At 33.4% G+C, this 13,037-nt stretch overlaps 2 protein-coding genes and 1 long non-coding RNA gene across 6 annotated transcripts; 2 read left to right on the forward strand and 1 right to left on the reverse strand.

Annotated features, from left to right (window-relative positions):
* The first annotated feature begins 268 nt into the window (after positions 1-268).
* On the forward strand, positions 269-974 carry LOC102663596 (uncharacterized). Its single transcript, XR_418498.3, has 4 exons — positions 269-354; positions 572-643; positions 795-866; positions 959-974. It is a non-coding gene; the product is annotated as an uncharacterized lncRNA (long non-coding RNA).
* Positions 975-2,144: 1,170 nt separating this feature from the next.
* On the reverse strand, positions 2,145-4,767 carry LOC100796085 (probable 2-oxoglutarate-dependent dioxygenase AOP1). The gene is made up of 4 exons (XM_041009600.1): positions 4,603-4,767; positions 3,022-3,326; positions 2,524-2,929; positions 2,145-2,333 (listed from the first exon to the last, which is right to left on the reverse strand). The coding sequence occupies exons 1-4, from the start codon at positions 4,765-4,767 to the stop codon at positions 2,145-2,147; spliced, it is 1,065 nt and encodes a 354-aa protein (XP_040865534.1).
* On the forward strand, positions 3,183-12,165 carry LOC102668015 (uncharacterized). Of its 4 annotated transcripts, XM_041009635.1 has the most exons (10): positions 3,183-3,424; positions 3,623-3,701; positions 3,846-3,891; positions 3,981-4,082; positions 4,810-4,923; positions 6,995-7,150; positions 7,499-8,179; positions 8,288-8,868; positions 10,268-10,348; positions 11,804-12,165. In XM_041009635.1, exons 5-8 carry the CDS (start codon positions 4,906-4,908, stop codon positions 8,438-8,440), a joined length of 1,008 nt encoding a protein of 335 aa, XP_040865569.1. In that variant the 5' UTR covers positions 3,183-3,424; positions 3,623-3,701; positions 3,846-3,891; positions 3,981-4,082; positions 4,810-4,905; the 3' UTR covers positions 8,441-8,868; positions 10,268-10,348; positions 11,804-12,165. The 4 variants fall into 4 exon arrangements, with proteins under 4 accessions (XP_040865569.1, XP_040865567.1, XP_040865570.1 ...); XM_041009633.1 differs by having other exon boundaries at positions 3,183-3,701; XM_041009636.1 differs by having other exon boundaries at positions 3,183-3,701; positions 8,678-8,868.
* The last annotated feature ends 872 nt before the right edge of the window (positions 12,166-13,037 follow it).

Consider the following 13,037-nt stretch of genomic DNA (forward strand, 5'->3'; position numbering starts at 1 on the left):
GTTTTGTTGTCTCTACAAAATTGTTGGACTGAGAGAATGAAACTTCTTCTTTTAATTTCTTGTCATTAATGGTAGATGGAACGATATCAAGCAAGGGAAGACCCTTAGGTTTTCAATAATTACATTTTTGCTATACCGCTTATTCCTTTTTTAATAAGACAGCAGACATAAAATTCACAAATTTCTAACTCCTGTACATACTTATTATTTTATAACTGTAAAGAAGCAATGCTTCTTATTGGCAATGAGATTTCTTTGCCTCTATCAGATTTAGAGTGAATGATGGGGAGGACAGGTAGACAACTCTTCCAAGAATAGACCCTTCTGTGAGCCAAAGGATCCCGACATAGCATGGTAATTTTACATTTTTTATTTATTTGTGAATGAGTTTAATTTTTCCTTGTTGAGGCTTTTGCTTTGTAGGCAGAATAGCTGTCCCTAGGCAAATGACTCCAAAATCAGTGAATCACCAAATTTGTTGTATCATCCTCTGTAAGCGTTTGAGAAAACTATGATGCTAATTGATTAAAACAGGAGGTCGAATAATTATATTTGTAATCCATGTTTACAGGATCTTGGAAGATAATCAACTTGAGGGACCTATTCCCCCGAGCCTTGGAAAAATGAGCAACTTGCTGAGATTGTGAGACTATTTGTTTCATTTTTTTAATTTCATTTGATTTACATAATCAATTTAAATCATTAAATTGTCTCCATATTATCTACAATTTCATACTGTTTTCTCCACACATCCCTAACTCCTTTTTTTTCACTTTAACTAAATGAATCTACAGACTTCTTTGTGCAAATAATTTCACAGGGATAATACCAGAAACATATGGAAATCTAAAGAATCTCACTCAGTTGTAAGTGATTTAATGTGATGCAATTTTTTTTCCGTTAGTCTTTATTTTATGTTTGTTAAATTGTGAAATAACACAATATTTTCTGCATGTAGTAGGATAGATGGGAACACTTTATCTGGGAAAATACCCAATTTTATTGGGAACTGGACCAAACTTGATAGATTGTGAGTCTAAATTTTGGTTCATCCATGACCTTTTCTCTGTTGAACAATAAAATGAAGTTATATCATGATTAACTTGCATTGTATTATGTAAGAAAACTTTTTGTAGGGATTTGCAGGGCACATCCTTGGACGGCCCAATTCCTTCTGTCATATCTTACTTGACAAATTTGACAGAATTATGAGCACTTTGTCCTTTTAAGAGTATTCCAAAATTATTACATTTTGTGTGCATTTTACAATCGTAATGGAATGCAATCTCTTATAGTGGAACATCTTCTTTTCATTGATGAAACATTTATATATCAGGAGGATATCTGATTTGAAGGGACCAACTATGACATTTCCTTATCTGAAGAATTTGAAACTTTTGCTAAGACTGTGAGTTGAAACCTTAACTGCTCTTACGCGAAGAACTATATAATTCATTTAGGCTTCTATCATATTTCTGTTACTCAGGGAATTGAGGAATTGCTTAATAACTGGTCTCATTCCAAACTACATTGGAGAAATAGAAAGTTTGAAAACCATGTAAGTTGCATCAAGAGTATATAACTAGCTATATATTCTTTAGTTTTTTTATCTAACTGTTTACCATTCTCATTATTATCTATTTAATTTTAGTATACAAAAACACATTCTAATTTTAGTTGAATCATGATGCAATTAAGGATTTAGAAGTCACTCTGTAATAATTTGATCATTTTATCATCTCCATTTCTACAGTATGTGTTTATTTTGATTTTGCACCTATATTGTTAGGTAGCACCTTTTCTCCCTCTATTCTTCATTAGATAAAGTTTATGAGTATGGAATTTCTACATTATAAAGATCAGGATTTAGGAAATAATTTGAATCCAATTAATTTTGTGATTAACACTTCTTTGCCCCTCTGGTAATCAACTATTGTTAGATATTTTTCAAGACTTATTTTTGGACACTCTTCATCTGTTTGTGTAATCATTGGGGCATGTCCTTTAAGGTGATTGTGATTTGTTGGTTAGTTATACCAGTATAATGACAATATAACTACCAAGAATGTGGATATAAATTTTAGCATGCATCATTTGAACACACCACACTGTTATTGTTATGGTACATCACAAACAATGGCTTCTCAAACACCACAATAAGTGCGCAGTGCAAATTGATCTCTCTGACCTTTTTCAGTGTAATAATACTTGAGAAACTCAACATGATCAAAAGGCTTAAAGAGTAGAGGGTGTTCCTCATCCACAAGCTCCTCTGGGGCTTTTATAATGTTCCCTCCTTTGGGGATAGAGAACAGCCCTGCAGAGTATCTTGCCTCATTCCCACTCATCATCACTCGGTGAAAGGGTGAATGCAGCCTTCTGTTTGAGCATGCTTGCAAAATGCATGTCAATAATAAATTTTCACTATGATTCAATAATAATAATTTTTACAGCAAATGATCTATGCACTAAGTTTACACTATCATCTAATAATAAATTATTATATAGTATAAGTTTATTCACTCTTGCAAGAATTATCTTAAAAGTGATGCTAACCGTAATTTCTGATTTATGTTGTTTCAAATGCAAGTGATGAATAGAATTTACATGGAGAGAGTCACCAATCATGACAACGAAACTATCAGGGGAAGGCCTGTAGCTAATCCATTTTCCATCTTTGGTCATCACCTCTAAACCCTCAACTTCATTTTGGTACAATATGGTCACTATGTTCTTGTCTGAGTGTGTTGTGAGGCCAACCTTTGTGTCACTGGTTTGAGGGCCTTTGTATTTCATAACCCCGAGAAGATAATTGGTTGAGTTCATGTGCTCCTCCAAGTACTTTTCAACACCCAAACTCTCCAAAATCATCTTCCTGATAATCTGATCCAACTCTGATAGCTGCTCAGAGAAGGATTGTATAGTTTTGCTGCAAAATTTAAAAGACAAGTTAAGAAAGAGGTAAAAGAAAAAATGGAATAGTTTACAAAAACTGTGTTTTAAATTTTAATAGGTACATGCCTAAAACTTGGGTTTCCATGAGGCCACATGATGTTTGTCATGCTTTCTACATTTTCATAGACATTTGCATCATCAATGCCCATACTTTCAAAAAGTGGGACCATAGGATATTGCCCAACATAACCACGATAAGGCTTCTTAGACACATTGAGTATCTTTGTTTGTAGAGGGAGATCAAAGAGCTCTTGTAGTGCAGCAAATATGGCTTTGCGAAGTTCTAAAGGAACTTTTTCAAAAATTTCTATTAATTGTGTTTGCGTTTGTTTGTAAAGGAACTTTTTTGTGAAGTGTTTGGCCTTTGGACGCTATTAATTGTGTGTGCGTTTGTTTGTTTGTTTCTAATGATGACAGGTAAAGGGCAGAAAAGTGGAATCGAAAGGGCTCCACTCTGTTCCTGTTTCAGGTTCGTGTGATTTTAATTGGGGTACTTGTTTTGTGGTTGTGGGTGTGATTTTTTTTCTTTCTATATTATATATAGATAATTTGAAAAGAAGAAGTGATGACTGCTGAAAGGGTACTAGTGGTTTTGTTTCTGCATCGTCCTTTGTGTGTTTTCTCATCAATTTGTTTTTTTGTTATTGTTTTTTTTTTCTACTGGTAGGAGCTCTGGTGATTCTTCAATCTGGGATTCCATTGCCTGATAAGAGGACTCTGGAATTGATACTTGACAAGCTTCAGAAGTATGTTTCGTTTCCTGTTTTAAAGTTCTTCTTTGGGTTTGGTGTTTAACTGTTTATGGCGATGAGTAATTGCATTACGGTGCATCCTTTTGGGTACTGTTTTGTTTTCTGACTTGGGACTACTGGGGGTATCGATGATGGCAGGAAAGACGCTTATGGTGTGTTTGCAGACCCTGTTGATCCAGAAGAGGTATGTCGAATTATTTTTCCTGTGAGTTTTTAATCTTGCTTTTGGAAGACACCCAAGTTGGAAGTTTAAATTCTGTTTTTGACATGTAGCTTCCTGATTATCACGATGTGATCAAGCATCCCATGGACTTTGCCACTGTGAGGAAGAAGTTGGGAAATGAATCTTCTTATACTACCTTAGAACAATTTGAGGTATGCAAACTTGTCTCAGTTGGTCACATTATTGGAGTAATTTTCTTTGTTTGTTTGTGATTTCAATTGTTTTGCAATTTCGTACTGGATTTGGTCCTTGGATGTTGATTGTGCTCTTCTACTGAGATATTACTTGTATGCGTTTGAACTTGATATACTTAGAATGCTCAGATGTGAGAGCTGAGACTCAAATTTAGGCATAGCATACCCTGCTCTGTCTTTTCTTTGATGGATTCAGCAAGGATGATTGTTCTCAATGATTTATCAGACTATCAGGAAAAAAATGTGGGTTGTTAGCGAGTCAGCCACATGTAGTTAGTACTTAGCATGTAAAGAAAACATTTGGAATGATTAATTTCTTGATTGATTTAGCATATTGTCAAGTTTCAACAGGTCTTTTGTTGTATTACTAAATAGGGACCTAAAAAAGAGGATCCTTCTGTGAATTATGGGTTTCATATTTGCAATTATGAACTTGGGATTATATTTACTTTTCAAATCCATTTGAAAAGATACAAACTTTTGGTTCATGTAACCCCTTAAAACAGTCTTTTCCTTTCCACCCCACAATCTCCTTGCCATTGGTCTCTCCACAGTAGTACCACTTCTGTTGGTCTTGGTTTGAACTTGGAAGTTTCCAATTTTGAACCAATAATGGTGGTGACAATGATGAGTTGGCCTCCATGGCCACCTCTCTCATCTAAGAAATTTGAAGTAGTTTTCATAGTGCGCAGGCTTGAAGGGTCAACAAGTATGGAGAAAGCTGAGGAGGTGAAGTCCAAGGTGGTTGAAATTAAGTGGAAGGAACCACTTTGTTAAATTTATGCTAACAGTCTCCACTGTGAGTTCCTTGTTAAATTTATAATATCCACTTTGTTTCTTATTTTCAACTATTTATTTATTTCAATTATAATAATATTAGTTCCTTTTTTGGTTGTTACACAACTGGCCATGCATTACGCATATATTGAAATTTCTTCACACACACACACACACACACACACACATATATATATATATATATTAAATCTTGGCGGCACACACACACACACACACACACACACACACACACACACACACACACACACACACACACACACACACACACACACACACACACACACACACACACACACACACACACATATATATTAAATCTTGGGTTGTCATCATTGGTAGCTGGTAGAATTAGAACATGAAGGAATCATGGTGAAATGCCCCTTTAGGCATTCCTTGCTTGCACATTTGTCAAGCATGATTTCAGGCTTTTGCTTGAAACCAATCCCTACCTCTGAAATGAATCATCGATAAATTACTTCATCCTTAAATTAAAAAAAGTAACAATATAACTCAAAGGAGTAAATATGTACTAATTACATAACATAACATAACCTTGTAAACACATGATATATTTATTTCTCAATGTGATTCATAAAAGTCATTAAAGGAATTTTCCAACAGAAAACTGAAAAATATATCAGAAGTGCTGGAAAGAGAGGGTCACCTTAAAGTATACAAAGTCAGCTTCTTCCTTTTATGAAGCAAAGATATAACAGCACTCGTGAGTTTTAGTGTTTGAAATGGCACTTCCCTTCTCTTTTAATAAGGCACGAGTTTTTAAGACATGAAAAATGGGTGGAAGTTTATCTCATATATATATATACACACTTTCAAATACGTAAGAGACAGAGATTGCAGAAAACTGTGACTGACCCTTTAGAATTTTTATTGCCTTATGAACAGGTTTAGTTTGAATAGAAAAAAAGTAATACAAATAATTAAACACAAATGAAAACAGCAATAACTAATAATGATAGTAATTTATTAAATATTAATTTTTTCTTTAATTAAACATTTATGTTTTTATGTTAATTTTATATATTGTATAATGATCTTGTCACCTCTTATTATAATTTAAATTTTTTACCGTGCATGTGTATCTATATTTATATTTATAAGATTCCTGTCTCTTGTGTCCTTGTTTATTAGGCAAGCTTTTACTTTTGATTTCTTGGGTGTGAAACTTACCAACACGTAAGGGAAGTAATTCCCTTATAAATGCACCTAGACATGAGAATATGCCCTTAAGATAGCTGGCAGAGGAGGGGTTAGTCTTGACTCAAGCTGTCACTAGAAAATCTTGCAGAACAAAAAAGGAGAAAGACATCCTTTAGAATGGAAATGTGATTTAATAGAATTTTCTTGGCAGGAACTTTTTCTGATCAGTTATTGATCTATCTATCACCTATTTATGGCCAAATGACTTAAATGAGCTTGTAGAACATGAAGTAATTTGATGGGCCATGAAGCACATGAAATGTTTTTATTCACACATGGATAGAACAAAATGGAGCATCTTGTGCTATTCCGTTTTGGTTTCACCCTTTTAGTGGAACTAAAATATATATCATTTTTAACCTCATGTCCTACTCCTAAATGTTCCATTCCATTTTACCAAATGCTATCAATTGTCACTGTGTTTGGAAAGACTGTTTTTTATTAGTTGCAATTTTGGTTCTGTTATGAAAAAATATTTATCTTTTGGGATTAATAAAACAATTTGTTATGACAATTCTCTCTTAAAAAATTATTCTGGGATCTGATTCTTGTATTCATTCATGAGCTATTATCTTTCTTGGTTTTGTTTTCTTAGACAAAGTTCTTGTCCTTCAGTTCAGTATTCTTATCTTTCACTATTTGTTTTTTAAAAAATTATTTTACAGTGTTATTACCAATGCAGTTGCATACTCTTGTATGTTTGACTAGCATTTTACAGCATTTCAACCAAGAATTTTATTTATGCTGAAATTTAATTTAATTTAATTTTTGGAGTAAATAACTAAGATCCAATTCCTCATCTTGCTTTTATATAATAGTTTGAATTTTCTTTACTTTCTTTTGTACTGAATTAGGTATCTAAGCAAGGGCCAAAAACCAGAGCTTCTGTAGCTGGTGTTACATCAATAAACTTAGTTGAATACGTTCCTGCAGCTGTAGATAAAGAGACTAAAATTGTAGTTCCTTTGAATCTCCCTGGCACCAATGATATTACTAATCTCTCACTTTTTGTAAGTTCTTTTTTGCTCCTTCCTTTTCTTTTTATGCTTTGAAATTGATTAGAATATTATAATTGAGTTCGATTTTTATGCACTATCAATGTAAGTTATTGTACACTGTCAACCAATAAGAAGTCGTCACTGGTATAACTTAGTTAATGTAAAAATCAGCAAACTTATCATACATGATGTTTTGTGATTAGATGATAGTGTAAAAACCTTTACACCATTAGTGTATGAACTATTTACTCATTATAATTACTTTTAATGATTCTCTTGCCTAACTGGATTAGATGCATAACCTACTTCCCTGATCCAAAAAGAGAAATTATATGGAACTTCATTTGTGTTTCTTTTCAGTTGTCTCTTAGTTTACTGAAACTGGAGGCCCTTCAAGAATATTTGGATGCAGTGCAAAGATCAACTATGTGTGTTCCTTCATCACCCTGTTCTGTTGTTGCTCTCGCAATAAATAAAGATGAGTTTACCACACTTAAAGCGGGTCTGAGAAGAGTAAAATTCTTTGCTGATTATGTATCAACTAGAAGAGCCAAGAAGGCAAGCTCCAAAGATGAAGGAAGTGATGGTAGGAGCTCCAACAGAAGTGAAGATTTTGAAAATAGGTATACATCGGACGTGGATTCACTGGATAATGATGTTGCAATTAAGTCAGAGGTGAATGAGGAGGATTCTTGTGTGAGACATTCATTGAGTTACGAGACTCTGGCCTCTGGAAACTATGCAGGAGGATCACCATATTCAGGTTCAACCATTAATGGTAAAGATGAGTGCTGGATCTACTATAGTAGCCAAAAGTCTGATTATAGGGGTGCACATGCTGAGAATTATAATACATGTGATCAGGTTGAGCATCAGAATTCAAAACACCGAATCCTTTCTTGGAGGAAAAGGAAACTTCACTTTAGATCTTGCAAGGTGAAAGGGGAGCTACTTCTGAAAAAACACGGAGAAGAGGGTGGACATGATATTGACAATAATCATAGGTTGCTGAGCTCTTTTGATGATTACACTAGTGGAAAGGTATATATCATATGTACAACTTGTAGTTTTTCTTCCATTTTTACTTCTGTCTTTGTATTTTAGAACAACCTTTAAAGCAATTTAAGTAAGTGTACATGGTTCTTGCAGTGGCATAAAATAGAAAATATCGCAACTAGTCCATCATTTGTTCCTGAATTTGAGGAAAACAGTTTCACTGTAGGGAGTTGGGAGCAAAAAGAAGTCATTAGCCGCGATGGACAGATGAAGCTCCATAAATATATATTTTATGAACATGCCTGAATCATAGACAATAGAAATTGCCATTGCACTTAGCAAGTATGCAGTTGGATTTAGATGCATTTGACTACCTTCCACTTGAAAGACTTGGCCACCCAATTTTGTGTTTTCTTTCAAGAAAATGAGAAATTTACTGCCTCTACTGCAAAGTGCAAACTCTTTTTTTTCCCCACCTTTTTAAAGGTTCTATCTCCTTTCTATACAACCATGCATAACTGTTTTAACTGTCTTTTTACTCAGATACTAGGGAAAGCATCGGTAAGGCTGCGTACAATATCCCTCCCCCATACCTTCGCATAGCGAAGAGCCTCTGGGCAATGGGGTACGAAGTTTTTACTAGGGAAAGCATCGGGTGGAGGAGTTATACCAGTTAGTGCAGTTCTTGCAGACAAAGATGTGATGCTTTGTATACAACCGGGACAGCATGGAAGGTTTCATTTTATTATAAATTTATAATTTATTTTAGTCTGCTCCTTTTTTTTTAGCATTTTCTTGTCTGTAGTTGTCAAACTTCTGGATTATGACGGGCATCTGTTTTCATCCTTAAAGCCCTTTATTTGTCAGATCATGTGAAGAGACAAAACTCTCCTTTCTGTTGGAACCTGGAATCTTATAGTATATAGTTTGTTTTAGGCTTAAATACAATTTTGGTCCCTCTATTTTAAAATAAAGATATTTAGTCCCTCTGTTATAAAATAATTCACAACTTTAGTCCCCTATCTCAAAATAAAAACATTTGGCCAGCCTATTTTATAAAATTTTTAATTTTAGTCAAATTCTCAATTTTGCCTACATTTTTATTTTATTTTGATGCAACTGAATCCTAGACCTAACATATTCATTCAAGATATCATCAAAAAATTATTTAATTAATTATAATGTAAGAAATAAATGAAACAAAACGTAAATAAAATTGAAGACTGTACCAAAATTGGTAATTTTTTTAAAAAAAATATGAGGATCAAAATTGTGAATTTCCTAAAATAAAAGGACCAAATGTCTTTATTTTGAAATATTGGGACTAAAATTGCAGATTTTTTTAAACAGGGGGACCAAATGTCTCTTTTAAAATGGAAGGATCAAAATTGCGGATTGAGCAAAATAGGGGGACCAAAACTGCATTTAAGCCTTTGTGAACAGAATCATTTATATTTCCAAAAGAGAAACAATTGACTGAGATGAGAATATTTACTGCACCATAAATTCCCATAAGTGATTCTTTGGAGTTTGTAGCTGATGATACTTACAAACACTGGCTTGGTCATTCATATTGTACTTATGTGGGCTCATAAGTTCTAATGGTAGGAAGTATCTGAAAATAAAGATAAATATTATTAGAATATTGGGATTATTATTGTGGTAGGATTCTTATATGTTCCATTGCTGCTGATAAAATAAAAATGTTCCATTGCAAAGTCATTATGGATGTAAGCAATTGCGTTCAGGACAGGAACTGTAGCATCACCAGCACATTAAATAGTTAGCTATTTTTATTTCAATGCACTTAAAGAAAATATTTGATCCTTCAAGGATGGTAAAATCATTTCCTATTTGATGGAAGGTCTCCAGGCTGACGAACCTATTCAAGAGCCCTCAGTTTTCTTATTAAACTGAATTCTTCGTTTAAGAACTTTCAATTGCTATTTTTTTTTTATAAAAAAATTCCATCCTTTGTGTACTCTGGAAATTTTGCTTTTTGTTTTGCATTCATTTCTTGTTTATGTAATTAGCCAATAATTTCATTTAGTACAATACAATTCAATGTTATTAAAGTATGAAAGCTAAGACTAATAATGTTGAAGCTTTCTTCTTCTCTGTTATTGTTCACAGTACCTTCGGTGGAAATCCACTGGCCAGTGCAGTTGCAATTGCCTCACTAGAAGTGATAAAAAATGAGAGACTCGTTGAGAGGTATCAAATGCATTGACAAATCTTATATTGCCAATACATACTTATTATAATGCAGACTTGAATAGTTCAATCCAAGTCTTGACAAGTATATTTTATTCATTTCATCAAGCATCATCAGCATCTGAAATAAAAGCTTCAAAACTAAGGCCTGGGTTCTGGGAGTTAATAATTGTATTAAATATAATGTTATTCTTATATTGGGATAAATTTGTTTATTGATGATTGAGAATTTGTCTCCATGCTTCTTGTGCTTTTTAGAGAATTTTACAAATAAATCCCAGAAGCTTAGATCAAATCTTGTTGTGTATTTTTTTTTTTTGGTGGGGTCATGAAATCCTATCATGTCTAAAATATCGTTTTAGGATGTTTTGTGTTAAGGACTTCTATTCATCATATATCTTGAATATTTGCACTTCCAACAGTACCTATTTTTATTTCAGATCCTATTCCTCACCCTTCCCGAAAAAGTAACCACAACTCTTTAGACCTGGCTTGATATTAGTATTTTCAGTCTATGTATTGTCTAATTTTGCCCCATTTACTAGTTTCAGACCATGTTTACAAAGCTTCACGAGAACATGGCATTATAATTTTATTTTGAATCACATGAGTTACAACTGTGTCTGCGTGCAAAAAAGATTGAATGTTCCTTGAAGATACTAAATAATACAAGTTTTGGAGATCCTGAGGTACTTATTTGCTAACAAAATTTAAATGTAGGGAATTAATAATTCTTTCTAAGCCCTTTAACTTTCTAATCAGTCCCCCCCTCCACCCTTCAGAACTTGAGTTACAAAGCTTATGTTCATCAATTTATGTTCTAAAATTTTTTATTTGGCTTTTTACTAGTATGGAGTGTTTTTCCAGCTGTGTTGACTTGAATCCATTCAAACATTAAATTTCCAAGTTTCAGTAAATGTGAGTTAATATTATTCCAATTTTTATTTTCATGCAACTTAAATTTCAATACATGTATAATAATTGATATATCATGAATTTCAAACGATATGTGAATACGACTTCTGCTATTTGCCTGCAACACTATCTGTTATATGATATACTGGGTTATTGGTTTGTCATTTTGCGTGATATGCCATTGATAACACTTGTATTGCTGGAACCTGTCTTCTTTTGGCATCTCTAGATCAAAGAGATCCCATTGTCTGTCTAGCCTGATTGTGAGGTCCTGTTGTGGTGTTGTTGTCCTTCTTTCTATGTGTTGCTGCTTCTGTTCTTTTCACAGCTGAAATGCACGGCACTTTTACCTTGTTTTGCATGGCTCCTTGTCTGGTTGGATTGCCCTCTAAAATTTTTTATGTGAGTGAACTATTATTGATCATAAAAAGAAATGACATCAATGATCTATGGCTTTAGTAGTAACATTAAGATTTATGTCTTTAGTAGTAACAGTTACTTATCAATCTGAGGCTTTTGATTGCTTTTTGGGTTTGTCAGGTCGATAAGCTTCTGTCCCCAGAGTTTCAACCTTCTATAGAGTAGCTGATCCATTTTCTTCCTACAACTCGTCAAATCTTGATGTTTTCAGCAACATTTCCTGTTACTGTAAAGGATTTCAAGGATAGGTATCTTCAAAATTTATAGTGGAAATATGAAGAGCTTGACTTGTTGCCTTTGCTTGTTGTATAAAAGTAAAATAGAAATATATTCTTATTTCCTCATTGGTAGTATTTAAGTATGGCTACTGGTTATTCTTTTCATGGAACAGAAATTTTTTGAAGCCCGTTGAAGGCATGGGATATGAGGATCTCTCTAAATATGGGTCATAACACATATTGGAAGATTATTTTAGTGATTATGTGGGGAATTCAGAATTATCCAAAAACCATATTCAAATGTCAAACCAGACACTGCATTCAAAGACGGTTATTACATAATAACCGACTTTGAATGTGGAACCAGATGTAACATTCAAAGACGGTTATTATGTAATAACCGTCTTTGAATGTTGAACCAGATGTAACATTCAAAGACAGTTATTATGTAATAACCGTCTTTGAATGTTGAACCAGACACCGCATTCAAAGACGGTTATTCCATAATAACCATCTTTGAATGTTGAACCAGACACCGCATTCAAAGACGGTTATTATGTAATAACCGTCTTTGAATGTTGAACCAGACACTGCATTCAAAGGCGGTTATTACATAATAACCGTCTTTGAATTATTCTAACTTTCAAAGATAGTTATTATAATAACCATCATAAAAAGCAGTTACGTTACAACGACGTTATATACAACGACGGTTTATAATCGTCGTTAAAAGCACTTAATAACCGTCGTAAAAAGCCATTTTATTAGTAGTGATGTAAAAAGTGTCTTCCTCAATGGACTTATCGAGAAGATGTGTATGTAGATCAACCACCTGGATTTGTGGATTATGAACATCCTAACCATGGCTACAAACTGAAAAAGGCTAAAATGAACTTCCTTCTTTTATTTTATTTTATTATACACATTTTGTAACATTCAACAAACAAAATCGTTAGTTTATTCTAATTCTTTGATTGATGCAGATAAAAAATTATAAATTTTATTCTAAATAACTACTTTGCAGAAAAAAAAATGGAGCAACATCAAATAAAAGAACTATCTTCTTCAAGTTTTGCCAACATTGATCTTGATAAGAAAATGTCAAAAAATAGGAGATCTTTGCCATACATAATGTC

This window comes from Glycine max, chromosome 15, assembly GCF_000004515.6.
Source record: "Glycine max cultivar Williams 82 chromosome 15, Glycine_max_v4.0, whole genome shotgun sequence".
NCBI lineage: Eukaryota > Viridiplantae > Streptophyta > Magnoliopsida > Fabales > Fabaceae > Glycine > Glycine max.

What these genes read in the sequence shown, in the direction of transcription:
- LOC100796085 (XM_041009600.1), bottom strand. Translation starts at nt 4,767, where the DNA reads ATGGAGGCCAACTCATCATTGTCACCACCATTATTGGTTCAAAATTGG. An exon ending in AGGGGTTACATGAACCAAAA is followed by an intron (nt 3,327 to 4,602) that starts GTTTGTATCTTT and finishes CACAATTAATAG; the next exon opens with CGTCCAAAGGCCAAACACTT. An exon ending in CATGGAAACCCAAGTTTTAG is followed by an intron (nt 2,930 to 3,021) that starts GCATGTACCTAT and finishes TAAATTTTGCAG; the next exon opens with CAAAACTATACAATCCTTCT.
- LOC102668015 (XM_041009633.1), top strand. An exon ending in TTACTAATCTCTCACTTTTT is followed by an intron (nt 7,151 to 7,498) that starts GTAAGTTCTTTT and finishes GTTTCTTTTCAG; the next exon opens with TTGTCTCTTAGTTTACTGAA. An exon ending in ATGATTACACTAGTGGAAAG is followed by an intron (nt 8,180 to 8,287) that starts GTATATATCATA and finishes TGGTTCTTGCAG; the next exon opens with TGGCATAAAATAGAAAATAT.